Raw genomic sequence first — 20137 nt, forward strand, 5'->3', positions numbered from 1 at the left:
TGCTTTGTGGGCAATGTAGTCCAATTTGTCCCGGAAGTTATTCGCACAAACCGGAACTGTGTCCGTCTGCCGGAACCTTCCAGTTGTAAATACGCAGAGTAGCCTAGAGTAGAAAGACGAAATATTTTGTTATAATAAAATATTAATCTTGAATCAGTAAGGGATGCCGGCGGGGAAAAGTTACAGGAGAAGGCGAGAGGAGGAGTCAGACGAGGAAGACGAGCAGCGGGTAGTGGAAGTCAGGTGAGAACCGGAGCTTCGATGGTCAGGGATGTTCCCCTGGTCAACAGAAGATAAGTCAGTCCATGGCCAGACTGTCAGCTAAATGTTGTTTAATGCACGCAGTCTCATTTATAAACCTTGTTTGGTGGGTATAATAAATGAAGGATCTTCCGTAGACTAAAGCTTCAAAGTACCTAAAATAATCCTTTGATTTAAATATAACTTCCCCCTTCATCCTCCATTAAAATATCCTTCAACTTGGAAAAAACTAGAAAAGACACCTGATGTTGATAATTCTGTCATTGTTTAATGGTTGTTCAGACGTGGGAAGTACGGAAGCATATGCGCTCTGTAATCGTTAATTTTTTGCACTTTCTGCCCAAACCCCTGGCTCGTTAATCTTGAGAAAAAGAAAATATCAATTTTCTGGTTTCTCAGTCGTATTCGCATTTATTGATTAGGCCACGATAGGTCTTTTAAGGAGGGATTCAGAGTCAAGAATTCAGTCACAGGCCTCATCAATGATTACAAGTTTCTTTCACATTGTGCCTGCAGTTTTATTTAGTTTTTTTTCATGTTCTCAGAAAGTAACAGGTTTGACCCAGCATCAACACTTGTGATAAATTAGTGTAACTTAAAAATGAAATGGAATGTAAATACAGATAATCAATCGTATAAATTTGTCCTAAGTTGATTGGACAGGCTCTTTTAAGTGTGACAGTGGTGTATTTTAATAAAAAATAAAGCCACAGTGCCACATTGTGGTAACATCGAGCAAGTGAAAGCACTCCGGAAGAAGGGTCTTGACCTGGAATATCAACTGTTTCCCTTCACTGTTGCTGCCTGACCCTCTGAGTCCATCCAGCAGATTGTTTGTTGTTCCAGATTCTGCAACTTCATGGGTGTCATTCATGTTTCAACCCTTCTGCTCCACCCACAAGCCATAAACTCAGTCCCCTATCAGTCTCCTGAAAAACGTCTGAATAAGCCAGTCTATTTGTAAACACAGTGTTATAAATGACCCCAGAATAAGCTTTGGACTCTGGTGCCAGTGTCCTAATTCGTACCCAATGCTGTCAGCCCTTCTGTTTTTACTGACCAGCATTTGCTCTTGGTTTTTCAACTCTCACATTGTATTTGGACCCCTACGTGTCCCCATTTTTACAATCTTTTGTATTAGTGAGCTTTTCTTCAGAATCAGGTTTAATATCTCTGGCATATGCCGTGAAATTAGTTGACTTTGCGGCAGCTATACAATACAGCCTTTATGAGCCATCGCCCTTTTGAAGGTGTCCTCGATGCTGGGAGGCTAGTGCCCATGGTAGAGCTGGCTGAGTTTGCATAATAAAACTGTTAATTACAGTGAGTATATGTGTATATGGTTCAATGACCATTCAGAAATTGGATGGAATTTGTAGGTGGCGTTTGCTCCATAAATTCAGTAGTCCTGCCTTTCAACTGCAAAGACTATATAAATACAAGTTGTAGTTGTTGTTATCCCTCACTGACATAGAATAATATTGCCAGTCAGTAAGTTTTGTCAAGTTAATTCTCTTTCCTGCTTTAGAATGAATTATGGGAATATGATGGCCTTGTTATATTGCCTGTTGTTTACGGTATATATTTTTGTGCCTTTTCTGATACCTCAATTGATACTTAAGTAATCATTCTGATTGATATACAAACACATGCTTCCTTCTTATTTTGTACACCTTTGTTTATTTTCTTCTGTATTAAAAACACTTTCCTAGGTCAAAACTTGATGAACTGAAAGAAATTCAGAGTTTGAGGAAAAGACAAAATGGAGTGAGGTAGGTTCTTCACATGATGTAATACAAGCATTTGAGCATTACAGACAAAGTGTGTTGTGTGTACCAAATCACAGTCTTGGCTCTAGATACAAAGGTGGGTGAGGCATTAATTGCATGTGATTGTAATATGATTACTTATTGAAATTTTTAAAAATAAAGAGGGTACCAAACACATAATAAATAGCCTGATTTTAAGAGATCAGTTTTAAACTGTTAGCTGGGTCATGAGAAAGTGGGCCTTTGAGGTTGAAATATGGGTGGGGGTGGGCAGGGTGAGGAAGAACTCTGTATTTCAGAAAAGATCAGAGTCAGGTTTATTGCATTGTTTGTAATCGCATCAATATGTTGGACACAGGATAGATCTTTAGAAATACTGACATCCAGGAACTTGAAACTGCTCATCCTTTCCACTGCTGATCCCTCATTGAGGTCTGGTGTGTATTTCCTTGACTCCGCCTTCCTGAGGTCCACATTACCAAGTTTAAAGCCTGTCCTAACTCATAAAATTACAGACGTGACAGCACAGCAGGGAGGAGTAGCTTTTGTGGTTGTCATTGTGTTTCGTGCCTTGAATTGTGTGTCAAAGTTGCTTATAGTGTCGGGGGCGGGGGGAGGGGAGGTGTCACTGGTGCAGTCAGCACTGTTTTTCCTTGTGTAGTCTGTAATGCCTTTGATGCCCAACCACATATGCTGCTGATCATTATCGGACTAGTGTTCCTGAATTTTTATGTGTGGATGGACTTTGCCCTCTCGTTGCCTAAGATGAGGTTTCTCCTAGCTGCTCTGGGAACTGTTCTGTCACTGGACCTGAATGCAGCATCCCCGGCTTTTGGTAGGGAGTGCATCTCTGTGTTCAGTCATGGCTTCTGTTTGAGGTAACAATGTCGTCAACACACTTATTGGTGTAGCCGACGAATCATATTCCTCAAAGTTTGTATCTTCTCCATTTGTGGCGGCCTCCTTGAACATCTGCTAATTAGTCTGTTTAAAACTGAAGCATAGAGATTGCCTTATTAGGCCATACATTGATGGTCCTTTTGACTAGTTTCTCCATTTTCAGTAGCATTCCGTATACTGGGATTAACAATACAAAGATATGGTTAGAGAGGCCAGCATGAGGCATGGGATGATTTTGTAAGTACAGCGTCTGTTTGTATAAACATGCTCCAGTCTGTTTGTTCCCCTAGTGACTATGGTGAGATGTTGGTGCAATTTGGGTAAAATGTCTTGCAGGTTAACATGAGTAAAGTTTCTTGCAATTAACAAGGAAATCAGTGAACAAGATTTAGAAGGAATTGCATGAAGCCTTTGAACTAGAATCTCTGGAAGGGCTGTTGCTGAAAATAAAGAAACTAGGATTAAAGTATTGCATAATAATTGACAGAATGATTGTCTGCCTCCAAGAATGTTACCTACTGTCTCTTTTGGGACCTCTTTTACTTTTTTTTTGTGAATGATTTGAAATCAGATGCCACAAATACAACAGCTGAAATAGTCACAGGTGGCAGAATAAGCTTGAGCTAAATTATTGAAGTTGAACCGGATAAGATACTGGTGCATGTAAACATGGGGTGTAGAGTAGCTTTGAGGTTAAGCTACTGGACCAGTAGCTAAGTAAAATCATGCAATGAAATGCATTTGCAATTTAAAATAGCCTCGACCATTCACGGTGACTGTAAATTGACAAGACTTATAGTAGTTTATCTCATTACTAAAGTGCTGCCGAGAACTTTATCTGTTATTCTTGTCCACTCCTGCTTGCTTGTGGCTCCAAATCTACAGCAGTTGCTTTCCTAAACCATTTCTTAGGACACCCAATGTGGGTTTTGGGACCCTTGTTTAAGAAAGGATATGCTGGCATTAGAGGGTTCAGAGGTCTTCACAAGAATGACTTTGGGATTAAAAGGGTTACTGTACGAGAAGGATTTGATTACCCTGGGCCTGTATTTGCTGGAATTTAGAGGAATTGGGGCAGGAGGGGTGCGATCTCATTGAAGCCTATCGAATATTGAAAGGCCAAGATAGAGTTGACGTGGAGAGAATAAGAGGGTACGGCCTCAGAATAGAATGACGTCCTTTAGAACAGAGATGAGAAATTTCTTTAGCTAGAGCATGGTGAATTTGTGGAATTCATTGCCGCAGATGGCTGTGGAAGCCAAGTCATTGGGTCTATTTAAAGTGGAGTGTGATAGGTTCTTGATTAGTAAATGCATCAAAGGTTACAGGGAGAAGGCAGGAGAATGAGGTTGAGATGAAAAATAAATCAACCGTGATCGAATGGCAGAGCAGGCTCGGTGGCTTGAATGGCGTAATTCTGCCTCTTTGTCTTACGGTCTTACAGGCAACCAGGTACAGGCAATAGATACTAACCATACTACCAACATCCATGTCCTGTGAACTCAGATAAATAAAATAAATTGGCAGGCAAGTGGCAAAATTTGGTGCAGAGAAAGTTCTTGTCTCACAAAATTTAATTGAGCCATTGAAGATTGCATATTAACCTAAAGGATGGAGGTTTAGGAAGAGGTAATTTATCAAACTGGGCACTGAAAAAGAGATCCAGATGTGATGTAATAATGTTTAGTATACTAAAGAGAAAAAAAATTAAGGAAGAGGTCAATTTGTGGAACAGCCTTCCTACTTAGATTATGAAATCACTCAAATACAAATTAAATATATTTCCTTCAGAAAGTAACGTCTTAAGATGAAGTAGTGGGTGACTTAAGAGAAGAGCTGGTAAGTGTAGTATGCATAGGTAGAATGTGGACCTGTGCGCCCAAAGCATCTGGGGATCTTTGTCTGGACTGTTTGTAGACAAGTTAATGGAGGTTCATTGCGAAAATTAGACAACAACTCAGTTATTGTTTTAACTTGTTTGGATGGTACAGGAGGAATTTGAAGATCCACGATTTGTTTTTTTTTCATCTAAGAACTCCTAATGTTCTAACGTCCTAATCAATTTAATGCAAAGCAATTTAATGCAAGATCAACTGACACCTTGGATTTTTGAAGGCTACGCTTTTAAAAGTTAACTATTGTTAAGAAAGAATGCAATAGTAACCAGTTTTAAAATCAATGATATGTTGTTCATTTTAAAATTGATAACAGGGAGCTTATGTGGATCATTTATGGAGCAAGGTTTAAAAGATTCAGTGATTCTGATTCCTCTAGTGAGGTTCCATCAGAAGTAAGCACCACGAAGAAACAAAATTGCCGTTTTGAAAATTGGTGGTGGCGGGGGGCATGGTAGTATAGCAGTTAGCATAACATTATTACAATGCCAGCGATCCAGGTTCAATTCCCACTTCTTCCTTTAAGAAGTTTGTACGTTCTCCCTTTGTGTGTGGGTTTCCTCTGAATATTCCGTTTTTCCCCCACATTCCGAAGACGTAGGGGTTAATAGGTTAATGGTCACATGGGTGTAATTGGACGGTGTGGTCTCATGGGCTGGAAGGGCCTGTTACTGTGCTGTATTTTTTAAAGAAAAAGGCCAGTCTGTCTTAAACCCTTTTTCTGTGCCTGTTATAGTGCTGCCGCCCTGCTGGTTGGGGAGCAAGTACCGGAAGAAACTTCAAATGTGGTAAGTTATTGCAATGTTTGTCAATGTCAGTGCAGCTGATTGGACTCTAGTGTTTAGGAACAGGAAGCAAAATATAAATTACAAGCCTTGCAGATGGCCAGTGGTTCAGTTAACACTACCAAAAACGCATTGCCACAGTTCTTACTATGTTATACAGTCGGCCCTCCTCATTCACGAATTCCGCATGCGCGAATTCAACCAACCGCGAATCGCGAAAACCCGGAAGTGCTCTTCCAACACTTGTTTGAGCATGTGCAGATTTTTTTTTCTTGTCATTATTCCCTAAACAATGCAGTATAACAACCATTTTATATAGCATTTACATTGATTAGGTATTATAAGTAATCCAGAGATGATTTAAAATATACGGAAGGATGTGCGTGGGTTATCGTGGATCGGGATAAAAAAACAATCGGAAGTTCTCTTACTAAGTAAGTCGGAACAGGTACATCCGGTATTATTTAGCGTCAGTTAGTCAAACGTTTGCTTCAGTGTATATTTTACCTTTCTATGCATATAAAACACTTAAGAACGTATGTTTCAGTGCCGGGCTTGGGAACGGAAGATCTCGGGACTCAGGACAGACCACTCCTGAGTGCGCTCTCCACCATGCTGGGTTGATGTGAAGGATCAAAAACCCAAAACCCAATAATTAAACCACTGCGCTACTTAGTAATAATTGGAGCTTTCATCAGGGCAGAGCCTTTTTCACTTTATCCTTTAAAATTGTTCCGATCGTTGACCAACGTAGCCTAACGCTTTTCCAATGACCGATGGCATTTCACCTCTTTCCGATCGCTTTATTATTTCCACTTTATTTTCAATCGTGTTCGTCATTATTTTCATGAACAGAAACACTGCGGATTCAGATCTCTACCACCGGGTCCTAATGTCCACCGCACTGAGACAGGCTAAATAAGGTCTGGGGTTCCGCTGGGTCCTAAGGTCCAGCGTATTGAGACAGGTTGAATAAGGGACTTGAGCATCCGTGAACTTTGGTATCCGTGGGGGGTCCCGGAACCAATCCCCTACGGATAAGGAGGGCCGACTGTACAATCATAGAGTAATCGTGCACAGGGGAAGGTCATTCATTCTGTTATCCTTGGGCTAGCTCTTTGACAAAGTCATCCAACTAAGGCCCTCACTGTTTTTTCCTCCTGATTGTGAAAACCTTACACCTTGAAATAATCACTAATTCACTTGTGGGAGTTTTTGGACAGTAAGCTGCAGTTGAAATAATACCAAGGTTAATGGCTCTTTGAATTATGTCCTTGTGCTTCAATAACTTCAGCCAAGGGCAGATATATCAAGCATTTCATCCATCGTTAAACTTCATTTGTAAATACATCATCATATTTGGTTGTTTATACAGCTGGCAATAGGTCAGTCTGAAGATTAACAGTTGGCTTGTGAGTTGTTCTGCCATCTGCCTTGATGACTGTATAATGTTTAACAAATAGATGTTGTATGAGTTTCATTTTCCATCCATACTTCAAAATTACCCTCAAGACTTGAGCCTGCATCCATGCTTGCAATTTCCCTCCCAGTCTCCTTCGCAGAATTAGGTTTAATAACCTGGACGTACAAGGTGTGATTGATAAGTTTGTGGCTTAAGGTAGAGAGTGTTAATTTTAGAAAGCCTAGCACATTTATTTTTCAACATAGTCGCGTCCTACACTCACACACTTAGTCCAGTGGTTGCGGAGCATACGGATCTTGGGCCTCCAGAAAGTGTCCACAGATGGGTGATTGATAAGTTTGTGGCCTAAGGTAGGAGGTGAGCTATAGAGCTCTCGTTACATGCACATGCAGTTCAATTCTTTGAGTGATTATGCAGAAAGTTTGAATTTACTAACTCATCTCCTTCTACCTTAGGCCATGAACTTATCAGTCACTTCTGATGAATTATTAACTTCAAACTTTCTGCATAATTACTCAAAGAGTTGACCTGCATATGCATGTAATGAGAGCTGTATAACTCATTTCCTTCTACCTTAGGCCACGAACTTATTCATCTCTGCTGTGGACACTTTCTGGAGGTCCAAGATCCGTAAGCTCCACGACCGCTGGACTAAGTGTGTAAATGTAGGAGGGGACTATGTTGAAAATATATGTGCTAGGTTTTCTAAAGTTGGCTCCTTCTACCTTACACCATGAACATATCAATTGCCCCTCGTACGTGGTGAAATTTGTTGTTCTGCAGCAGCAGTACAGTGCCATACATTAAAAATACTTTGTTGCAAAATGAAATATAGGAAGTGCAGAAAGAGAGCAAAATGGTGAGGTAGTGCTCATAGGTTCATCGACTGTCTGGAAATCTGCTGCTAGAGGGGAAGAAGCTGTTTCTAAAAAATTTGAAAGTTTGTTTTCAAGCTCCTGTACCTCCTCCCTGATGGTAGCAATGAGAAGAGGGCATGTCCTGGTAGGTGGTGGTGGGGGTTCCTTAATGATGGATGCCACCATTTGGAGTCTCCCTTTTGAAGATGTCCTCAGTGGCAGGGAGGCTAGTGACCATGATGTAGCTAGCTTAGTTTAAAGCCCTTTGCAGCTTTTTCCAATGCTGTGCGTTGGCACCTTTACACCAGATGGTGATGCAAAAGTCATAGACATATATCTAGCTAGGGTGTCTAAGACCTTTGCACAGTACTGTATTTATCAACGTGGAGAGGAGAGCGGGTTTGTAAATCTGGCAGGGGCGAAAGATGTTGGGAATGGCGAGGAGTGCCGCGGAAGAGGTGTGGGACAGGTGGCAGAGGAGAAGTGCCAGGGGCGGGCGAGAGGTGGCGTGTAGACACACCTATCCCTCGGACACCAGGCTAAGTCCTATGATTCCAAACAATTGGTCCATTGATCATGACATAATGTTTCTCTGGTTCTTCCCACTTCTTCCCCTCTCCTTTCCCCTTTTCCAACCCTTGATTCCCCTTCCCCTGCCCCCTTCCCACTCTCAGTCCACAATAGAGACCCACATCAGAATCAGGTTTATCATCATTCACATATGTCATGATTTTTTTTTTTGCAGAAACAGTACAGTGCAACACATACAAACCCCATTTCCAGAAAAGTTGGGATATTTTCCAAAATGCAATAAAAACAAAAATCTGTGATGTGTTAATTCACGTGAACCTTTATTTAACTGACAAAAGTACAAAGAAAAGATTTTCAATAGTTTTACTGACCAATTTAATTGTATTTTGTAAATATACACAAATTTAAAATTTGATGGCTGCAACACACTCAACAAAAGTTGGGACAGAGGCATGTTTACCATTGTGTTACATCACCTTTCCTTTTAATAACACTTTTTAATCATTTTGGAACTGAGGATACTAATTATAGATTTGCAATCGGAAATTTTGTCCGTTCTTGCTTGATATATGACTTCAGCTGCTCAACAGTCCGTGGTCTCCGTTGTCTGATTCTCCTCTTCATGATGCGCCTTACATTTTCAATAGGAGATAGATCTGGACTGGCAGCAGGCCAGTCAAGCACACGCACTCTGTGTCTACAAAGCCACACTGTTGTAGCCCGTGCAGAATGTGGTCTGGCATTGTCCTGCTGAAATAAGCATGGACTTCCCGGGAAGAGACGTCGCCTTGATGGCAACATATGTCTCTCTAAAATCCTAATATACGCCTCAGAGTACCTTCACATACATGCTGTGGGCACTGATGCACCCCCATACCATCACAGATGCTGGCTTTTGCACCTTTTGCTGATAACAATCAGGATGGTCATTTTCATCTTTGGCACGGAAAACTCGACGCCCGTTTTTTCCAAAAACTAGCTGAAATGTGGACTCATCTGACCACAGCACACGGTTCCACAGTCTTTCAGTCCATCTGAGATGAGCTCGGGCCCAGAGAACTCGCCAGTGTTTCTGCATAGAGTTGATGTATGGCTTCCTCCTTGTGTAATACAGTTTCAAGTTGCATTTCTGGATGCAGCGACGGACTGTGTTAAGTGACAATGGTTTTCCGAAGAACTCCCGAGCCCAGGTGGCTATAATTGTCACAGTAGCATGACGGTTTCTTAGGCAGTGCCGCCTGAGGGCTCGAAGATCACGTGCATTCAACAGTGGTTTCCGACCTTGCCCTTTACGCACTGAGATGTCTCTGAATTCTCTGAACCTTTTCACAATATTATGTACTGTAGATGTTGAAAGACCTAAATTCTCTGCAATCTTGCATTGGGAAATGTTCCTTTTGAACTGACTAACAATTCTCTCACGAATTTTGGCACAAAGGGGTGAACCACGACCCATCCTTGCTTGCAAAGACTGAGCCTTTGATGGACGCTACTTTTATACCCAGTCATGATACCTCACCTGTTACTAATTAGCCTGCTTAATGTGGAGTCTTCCAAACCGGTGTTACTTGAATATTCTGTGCACTTTTCAATCTTATTTTAACTCTGTCCCAACTTTTGTTGAGTGTGTTGCAGCCATCAAATTCTAAATTTGTGTATATTTACAAAATACAATTAAGTTGGTCAGTAAAACTATTGAAAATCTGTTCTTTGTACTTTTGTCAGTTAAATAAAGGTTCACGTGAATTAACATATACAGATTTTTGTTTTTATTAATTTTGGAAAATATCCCAACTTTTCTGGAAATGGGGTTTGTAAAATTAATACAGTACTGTGCTATATATAAGTGCCTAAGACTTTTGCACAGCACTGTACTGTACCTCTTCAAACTTCCAATGAAATATAGCCACTGGTGTGCCTTCTTCATAATTTTATCAATATGTTGAGCCCAGGTTAGATCTTCAGAGATGTTGACACCTGGGAATTTGAAACTGCTCACCTTTTCCACTACTGATCCCTCAATGAGTTCTGGCGTGTGTTCTCCCGACTTCCCCTTCCCGACGTCCACAGTCAATTCCTTCATCTTACTGACACTGAGTGCAAGGTTGTTGTTGTGACAACACTCAACCAGCCGATCGATCTCACTTCATTATCACCATTTGAGATTCTTCCAACAACAGTTGTGTCATCTCCACATTTATAGATGGGGTATTTCAGCTGTGCCTAACCACACACTCGGTATAGAGTACAGCAATGGGCTAGGGGCACATCCCTGAGGTCAGCACTATTGCCTACCTCTTGTATAGCGCATTTATTGTTTTCCCAAATAAATGCAAATTTCCAAATCACTCTGATTGCTGTAATGTCTCACTGAGCTAGGAGGTTAACTTGTCTGATTGCTATGAAAGAATCTTGCAACTGTTTTGCTTTTTTTTTTGGATAGGATGATCCTTTCAAACTGAAGACAGGTGGTATGATTGATATGAAGATAATAAAGGACCGAAAGCGAGAAAGGTGGGGAATTAGAAAAACTGTTTATTTGTTCATTTCATTATCATACAAAATAAATCAGCACAGAAATAAGTCCTTCAGCCTATTGTGCTCATACCTTGCATAATTTTAATAAATATATACTTAAGGTCCAATAAAGCCTGTAGCAGTTTTGTAATAGTAAATACCAGTCACATAACTATACTCTTCATCATATTCAGCTGTGCATTTATATATTGGATGTAATCTATATTGCTCCTGTAGTATAAAATAACATGTAGTTTTACTTATTGCTTATATTTTTCATTTCATTCCTTCACCTAAATGGCAAAAAGTGATGCAAAGTACATGAAACAGAAGATTTGTTCATTTGAATTGTAACTATGAAAAGAATGATATACATATGTAGAATAAAACTCAGATAATCTGGTATCAGAATGCTTGGTTTAGCATTTGCCTCACTTGGTTCTGTTTGACACTTTCCCTTTAAATCCAGCTTGGCTCTATTTGTCCTCTTTCATTGTGTAGGGGAGTTGTAAAAATTAAGAGCAATCGACCGGTCCTTGGTATAAGGTGCAGGCATTATTACCATTACAAACTCTCCACAGTCTTGGTACTGTGCCATGAGATGCAGAAATGCCAATGCAGTTCTGAAGGCGAATCATGATTAATCCGTTGGATAAGCTAGTATTTCAGGAGTATTTTGTTTCTGAGAAACTGAAGAATTGCACTCTTCTTTTCCAGGATTGAGGAGGAAGACACAGACTTGAACTTGGGCACATCGTTTTCAGTGGAGACAAATAGACGCGATGAAGATGCTGACATGTATGTTTGGCCTCGTGACACACTGATTTGAACTGCAAAAATAGCCTTTTTTCTCAAAGTAAAAAAAAAATGCATATGTTGAGAATATGAACTAAAACAGAGGATACTGGAAACATACAGAAGGTTAGGGAGCATCTGTGGGGGAAACTTAGTGTTATTGTTACAGGTCTTGATGGGTCCTGTTGAACAGTCTCAGCCTGAAATGTCAGTTGTTAATTTCCCTCCATAGATGCTGCCTGACCGGTGTTCCTCTAGCATTTTGTGTGTGTAGCTCAAGATTTCTACCGTCTGCAAAATCTCTTGTGTACCTGACCCTTGTGTTGCCCTGAGGATACCTGAGGCTCATGCAATATCATCCTGAATTGCCCCTCTAGTTCAATGCTTGTTTGCTTCAGTATAAAACAAAACTACACCAGATATGTTGTTTGGTGAACTATCTGTTGGACTGGATGAAGTTTGTCATCTCTAGTAATGTGCATTTCATCTGTGGTGAGAAATTCCAGGGGTCTACTACTTTGAAGAGATTGTAGTTTTTAAAAAGACCTACACTCTTAAGGGAGTTCAATTTGGGAGGCAATTACAAGAAACTGATCAGAATGATTGTTTGTAGATTGCTTTCCTCTTTAACTTGTGCAAAGCATTTGAACTTAATGTCATCACTGAGAATCATTCCTCGAGCTTCAAATCATACCTGGAGAGACTTAAGGCTACAATATTGTAACTGATTTTGGGGATGGAAGTAATATGCCATGATCCTTAGTTATAAAATCATCATGCCTTTGTCTGGGGCTCTTCTCCACTTGTCCCGCAATTATTTCAAACATTTATCCAGTTCCCTCTTGTAAATTATTACTTCTGCTTCCTTATACTTTAGTCTGTGAATTCCTATAGTTTTTAAAGGAAAACAAAATTACTTTAAATTCCTGACCAAATTATTGACAACTGCTGGTGGAAACTGTTTTCTCCTGACTGTATCAAAATCCTTCGTAGTTTTGAATCTCTTTTAAATTTCACCATCATCTCTGTTGAATGAGCTGTTTAGTCTCTCCAGAAGACCAAAGTCGATTGTATTGTCCGAGTATAGCTCTAAATGCCTTGCATCCATTTAATATTAAAAATAATGAGGAAAAGTACATTGCCTGCCAAATTGCTGTTTCCTGCTGTATGAATTCTCCAATAGATGGAACTTATTTCCTTCTAATTTCATAATTCAGAACAGTAAGAACCTTAAGTTCTTAACCTGACATTTCTTACTAACCATCCTCATTCACTAATGTTTTGACCACTTGTTCTGTCTTAGGATGAAGTATATTGAGACAGAATTGAAGAGGAGGAAGGGAATCCTAGAGAATGAGGAACAGAAGACAAAGGTCAAAAATCCAGAAGATCAGCTCTATGAATTACCTGACAACATTAACATTTCTTCCGCCAAGCGGACAGAAGAAATGTTATCCAATCAGATGCTAAGTGGCATTCCTGAGGTTGATCTAGGCATTGAGTAAGTGTTGAATTTATCCTTCTAAAGAAGCTTTTGAAAATTCTGGATAGAGTGGTTTCAATTACATAATGCTCTTAATCTCAAGAACTATTCTGTCTCATGGACCTACATGGGTTGGCTACAATAATCATATTAACTGATGTAAAGCTATAGAATTTATCTCACTTTATCCATAAGTCCCAAAGAGGGGATAAAAATTTCACCAGTTGATAAACATATTGCAGATGTTGGATCCCAAGTCCCTTTGAGTATGGAAACAATAAGGTAAACCTCTGTTTGTCACTGTAATTGGGATGAATTTTACAGACCTAGTTAGTGTTATGTAATTTAACTCCATGCATGTTTCTTAAAAAAAGGTAATTGAGAGCCTATTCTGTGGTTATTGGAGATTCTATTTTAATGGACTTTTGTTTTGCACGAAATGATTTCCATGTACTTTAGAGAGAAAAATACTTCAATACACCAGTAATATTTGGTTGCAGTTATATTTACAAAGAATGTCTGCAGCATTAATGCTGTAGAAAAAATGGGAGATCATTCAAGCCATTGTGTACACTTAGGCAGTCAGAATTTACTTGTCCAATTGCTTCACTGTACTTCCATTATTGTCCTGAAAATTTGTCTCCTTCAAGTATTCATCCAATTCTCTTTTGAAATTGCTTCTATCATTCTTCAGTCACTGCATTTCAGGGCTTCACCTACTGCATTACTTATTTTTTCATAAATTATCATTTTTATTTTTAAGTGCAAAAATAAAGAATATTATCAGCACTGAAGAGGCAAAAGCCCAGCTCCTGGCTGAACAACGCAACAAAAAGAAAGATAACAGCACCTCCTTTGTACCCACAAATATTGCGGTAAATTATGTCCAGCACAACCGGTGTAAGTAGCACAAACAATGCTTTTCATGACTGTTGCTATAAATACTGTAATCTTGTGAGTTGCTTCTTGTGTAACTGTCTCCAGGGACAAGCATCTTCAGTTTAGACATAAAGCAAAAAGTAAGAATATTTTTGGATGCAGAAAAAACTAAAATAAAATCAGAAATGATGGGAAATACTCAACAGGTCAAGTAGTATCTGTGAAGAGCACGGAAGAGTTAATGTTTTAGTGTCAGTGACTTTGAGAGAGTTATGATGCAATGGAAAGGATAATTGACTTGAAGCGAGGTAGCATTAGATAAAATATGGTGGTTTGAGTCCTGGCCGTAAACAATATTTGTAGCTGACTCTTTCTTTAGGAAAGGGAGACATTTTTGTTGTTCAAGATAAAACAGCAGGAGCCTGGAAAGAGGGCTGACAGGTGTCTAAATGTTAAATTACTTTGACCTTCTATTGACAAAGCAGAATGTGTGTTGTGAATCTTTTTGGATTCCTTTACAATTCCAGCACTCATTCATTTTGAGAAACCAATAGAACAGGAAGCATTGGAACTCAACTTGCTAATTCTGGTGAACTATGGCAGGAGTTTATAGACAAAAACTGCCATGTTCATTTGGTTTGTATTTTCTAACTCAAGAGAGGCTACTAAAATTGACTAATATTCTTCTGTACCGCTGAAATTGTGAAGCTTAGAACATTAGAGCACAGCACAAAACCTTTGGCCTATTATGTGGTGCTGACCCTTTAACTTACTTCTAAGGTCAATCTAACCATTTCCTCGCACATAGCCCTCAATTTTTTTTTTCATCAATGTGCATATCTAAGAATCTCTTAACTTTCCCTCATGTATCTGCTTCGACTACTACCACTGGCAGTACTTTCCATGCACCTACCACTCTCTGTATATATATATAAAAAAATACCACTGACATCCCTCCAAACTTCTCTCCAAACACGTTAAAGTTATACCTCTCACATTATCAAAGACATCAAAGATCAATTACTTTTTTGGGGTGTAAGGTCAAATATTTCATGCTAGAATGTGAAAAGCAGGGAACTTTCTTGGCAGCCTACGCAGCAGTCTTGTCACCACTGTTATTTGTTCACAGTGTAATTATGTACACAGTGTCATTTTACATTCAGTGAAGCTGCTGTACTTCCAAGGTATTTCTTAAACTATTTTGAATCTATGGTAAACTTCTGTGACAAGATAGTACCACAATGCTCAGGTGAAGTCCAATTATGCAATTATTTTATCTAACTGAATTCCTAAGTGATCTAGTATGTGAGGGATTCCTGAATGTATGAAAGGATGCCATCATACCAACTACTCCCTCAAAATGTTCTATAATTCATTTAATTAATTTAATGCATTGTGAAAGCCTACTCCCATTCGGAGGAAATTAGAGAAATTTTCTGAGTAGTTTCTCCTTTTTGCTTTTGTTTTGTCTCTCCCGGGAGATTATAAGGCTGCAGGTCATGAGGGAGATGTTTCATTAACAATGTTCCAATTCTCATTGCTGTGAAACAAACATGACGGACCACCTTTAATTTTTTGCATGCCAATTTCATTGGTCCAATATAACCAAGCACAACTTCATGCAATCCCTCTTTGGCAGTTGGGTTTTGGTGAGGGTCGCATGCCCTTATGAAGATGGGGACTTTAGAAATCAGCCATCAGACCACAACAGATCATTCAGTCAAAAGTGTTTATGATGTGCCAGAGGTAAAATATTTACAGTGCAAAACATGGCAAAATAACAAAAATGAAAAAGAGAAAATGCAGATATATACCATCAGACCTTTAGGACTACAGCTCCAAAACATCAGTTTGAAGTAATAAATCTCACCTTACCACACCCCCTCTCCCATTCCCATTTAGACCAAAAAGAACCTTTAAGTGGGAATCTCCTTACTCGAGGAGAAAAGGATTCCTTGGAAGTGCAGGGGGAGTTGTCACCATGAGCCTGAACAATTATACAAAAACCAAAATACAGGAATTCACATCCTTCTTCACAGTCACAAATGTGATTGCAATAAGATCACAATGACATTGCATAACCAAAATCAATTAATAGCTACCCATTTTCCAGGAGCCAGCTCTCCCTATCCCCAAAAATTAACTCTTCTACAGAGCCAGCATAGAACGTGCCACTACAATCAGGCACTTTTTAAGACACCCCACCCATCAGTCGGGTCCCCTCCCTGAAACTGAAAGCAGCAACAAACATCAAAGAATGCCACTGTCCTGGAAACAATAGGCTCTATGCTGCATGTTAGCCCAGTGTGTGCACCCGATAAACGTAACGTTAGCACAACCAGACAGGGTAATGAGAATTAAGGGGCTACTGGGGTTAGGGCGTAGGAAGAAATTACTTGTGGCAGACCCACACTGTCACGGAAGTCATGGAATAAGAACCTTAATTGTGAAAAATTAGGTTTTCTTTACCGGTGTGGAAAAACTTGCTTTCCATAGTTACTGAGAATAGACATCTGGTTCTAGATTTTGTTGTGGATGTAGAGGATTGGCATGTTCATACCAAGTTTTAAAACTGTATGAAATTGCTTTTGGCAAAGTGATGCATTGCTGTTTACTTTTTCTGTAGTCTACCGAGAGGAATTGCATGCACCTGCAAAACGGAATAAAGAGGAAGCCAAACCTCGGCCTTTGAGAGTAGGAGACACTGATAAACCAGAACCTGAACGTAAGTAATATTTTTCTTAATAATAGCACGTCAGTAGACTTCAACAATAAGGTAAAAAAAATTTTAATAGTTTGCAAATTAATATAGTGTAATTAAGTTGGGCACAAGTCACTGGGTGACTGTGAGGAGAAGGAGCGGAAATGCACAGCCAGTGCAGAATACACCTATGGCCATTCCCCTCAGTAATAAGTATACAACTTTAGATACTATTGAAGTGGACGACCTACCGGGAGGAGCCATGGTGACAGAATCTCTGGCACTGAGTCTGGTGATGTGGCTCAGAAGAGCAGAGAGGTGAAGAGGCCTGCAGTGTTGACAGGAGATTCCTTGGTCAGAGGAAGAGAGATGAGGTTCTGTGGGTGCAAGAGACTCCCGGTTGCTTCCCTGCTGCCGGGATCAGGGATGTCTCAGACTGTGGCTATGGCATTCTCAAGGGCGAGGGTGAGCAGCCAGAAGTTTTGGTACATATTGGCACCAGTGACAATCTCTGGTAGTAATCTCAGGATTGCTTCCTATGCTATGTGCCAGTGAGGGTGATTTGGGAGATGAATGTCTGGCTGAGAAACTAGTGCAAGAGGCAGGGTCAGGGGTTCAGATCTATGGATCATTGGGATCTCTTCTGGGAAAGGTATGACCTGTACAAAAGACACAGATTACACCTGAATCCAAGGGGATCCAATATCGGGCAGGTTGGCGAGATTTGTTTGGGCATGTTTTAACTAATTTGGCAAAGTGATGGGAACCAGAGTGATAGTGCTGAAGATGATGGTTTACAGAGGCAATATATAGTGAGACTCCTAGAAAGGAGAGGCTGGCGACAGGGCAAAATTGCAGTCAACAGTATGAGTTGCATCGTAAAAGGTGGACAAAATTGAGAAGGGTGAATACAGGACTGAAGGTGTAATATTTGAGTGTGCGAAGTATACAGAATAAGGTTGATGTATGATGTTGTAGGTATCACTGAATCATGGTTGAAAGAAGATTATAGCTGGGAGCTTAATGTCCAAGGATACACATTGTATCGAAAGGACAGGCAGGAAGGCAGAGGGGGTGATGTGACTCTGTTGGTAAAAAAAATGAAATCAAATCAGTAGAAAGAGGTGACATAGGGTCGGAAGGTGTTGAATCACTATGGATAGAACTAAGGAACTGCAAGGGTAAAAAGAACCTGATGGGAGTTGTATACAGGACCCCAAACAGTAGTAACAATGTGGTCTACAAGTTACAACAAGGGGTAGAAAATGCATGCCAAAAGTCAATGTTACGATCACAGACAAGAGAAATCTGCAGATGCTGGAAATCCAAGCAACACACATAAAATGCTGGAGGAACTCAGCGGGCCAGGCAGCATCTATGGAAAAAGAGTACAGTCGACGTTTCGGGCCGACATCCTCAGAAGGACTGGAGAGAAAAAAAGATGAGTAGATTTAAAAGGTGAAAGAGATACAGGGCTGGAAAAGGGGGGAGTCTATTAAGAGAGTACAGAAGGCCATGGAAAAGAAAAGGGGGTAGGAGCACCAGAGAGAGGCGATGGCCGGGCAAGGAGATGAGGTGAGACAGGGATAAGGGGATGGGGAATGGTGAAGGGAGAGCATTACTAGAAGTTTGAGAAATTGAGATTCATGCTCAGGTTGGAAGCTACCCAGGCAGAATGTAAGGTGTTGTTCTTCCAACCTGAGCGTGGCCTCATCGCGATAGTAGAGGAGGCCATGGATGGACATATCGGAATGGGAAGTGGAATTGAAATGGGTGACCACTGGGAGATCCCGCTTGTTCTGGTGGACGGATTATAGGTACTGAGCAAAAGGGTCTCACAGTCTACATAGGGTCTTCGGGACCCGAACCTTTCCAGGTGAGGCAACACTTCAGCTGTGAGTCTGTTGAGGTCATATACTGTGTCAGGTGTTCCCGGCATGGTTTCCTGTATGTCGGTGAGACCCAACGACGGGAACTCGTTGGTGCTTTTATAGGGAAAGAAGTGGTGAGCTTTGAGGCCTTTTGCTGGGGGATGCAAGTGTATAGGGACTGGGTATCCATGGTGAAAATGAGGCGGTCAGGGCCAGGGAATTGGTATATCTGTCACTGGAATCTGTTCTCCTACACTGGGCTGTGTAAAAACAACCAAAAACTAATGACATTACATGATGTGCTGATATTTCCCAGCAAAAACTGACTTATTTACACCCAGACCTTCTCCTGCAATGGTTTAAATTTCTTTCTAAAATGTATCCTCTTTTGCACTGCATCTTACTGGCTATCATAGTAAGTACTTAATAAAAATAGGTTAAACCAATAGGAAATTGATTCTTTATCTCTGCTTTTTCCTCACCATATGAGTCCTTCAAAGTAAATCACTCAAATGCTGATATTAATAAGTTCCATCTTCTTAGAGTAATTGTGGGTTAACTGCATTGACTTTAAATTCTGGATTTTCTATGTTAAAACAACAAAGCTATTAAAAATATTGCTTTTACATATGCAGAATCTCCTCCAAATCGCAAGCGTCCTTCAAATGAAAAGGCAACGGATGACTACCATTATGAAAAGTTCAAGAAAATGAGCAGAAGATACTGAAGGGTGGCTCAAACTACTTCAGCTGTTAGTGCATTTTAAATAGCTCAAGTGACAATGTAACTCCAGAGATATTGCCTTTCAAGAGTGAACCTATACGACATAAAGTTGAAAACCACAGAACACTGTGATATGATCATGGGCACAAAACCACAAACACCCTGAGGAAAAGGACACTCCTTCATCTCACTATTTTGAACTATTTTCATCGCTTTATATTGGAGCTGAAATGAATGGAAACTGGGGGGAGGGCAGAAAGGGGTTGGCGGAATACACAAATGGAACAGGGGAAATCGAAGCAAGACCTAAACTACTCTGGTTCATGTGCCAATTTTATGTAAAAGTTGAAAGCATCTGATGACTCACAACAATCACAAGGAGCTAGTTTTACTTTATATTCCAATTCTTCTGTCAATCTGCAGCACTTTTGTAGGAGCTGGTTAAAAAATCTCATCTCTTTAAATGGAATCCCCAGTTTTATTAATCTGCAAAACTGTGTATTGACAAAAAATACTATAAAGTTGGTAATTATTATTACAATTGTTCTAGATTCTATCTTTGTGTTGCAAATGTATCCAACATAAATGTTTTAAATTTTATTTTGGTGTGTGCAATTGGTAGTTTATTTGGGAGAAGTATATTAGAGGTGATATGTAGAGTTCTCAACATCCATCAAGAAAGCAAGTTTGAGGATGAAATATAGCACTTGGTCATAAGGCTTTTGCCAGTTTCATCATGGATTAACT

The 20137-nt window shown here is 40.1% G+C and overlaps 1 protein-coding gene across 1 annotated transcript; it reads left to right on the forward strand.

The window, feature by feature from the left end:
- Positions 1-56: 56 nt before the first annotated feature.
- Positions 57-19990, forward strand: c7h9orf78 (chromosome 7 C9orf78 homolog). Its single transcript, XM_073052873.1, has 9 exons — positions 57-243; positions 1974-2033; positions 5562-5613; positions 10865-10935; positions 11656-11736; positions 13037-13234; positions 13980-14116; positions 16722-16820; positions 19303-19990. The coding sequence occupies exons 1-9, from the start codon at positions 164-166 to the stop codon at positions 19392-19394; spliced, it is 870 nt and encodes a 289-aa protein (XP_072908974.1). The 5' UTR covers positions 57-163; the 3' UTR covers positions 19395-19990.
- Positions 19991-20137: the final 147 nt, after the last annotated feature.

This window comes from Hemitrygon akajei, chromosome 7 (genome assembly GCF_048418815.1).
Source record: "Hemitrygon akajei chromosome 7, sHemAka1.3, whole genome shotgun sequence".
In the NCBI taxonomy this organism is placed as follows: domain Eukaryota; kingdom Metazoa; phylum Chordata; class Chondrichthyes; order Myliobatiformes; family Dasyatidae; genus Hemitrygon; species Hemitrygon akajei.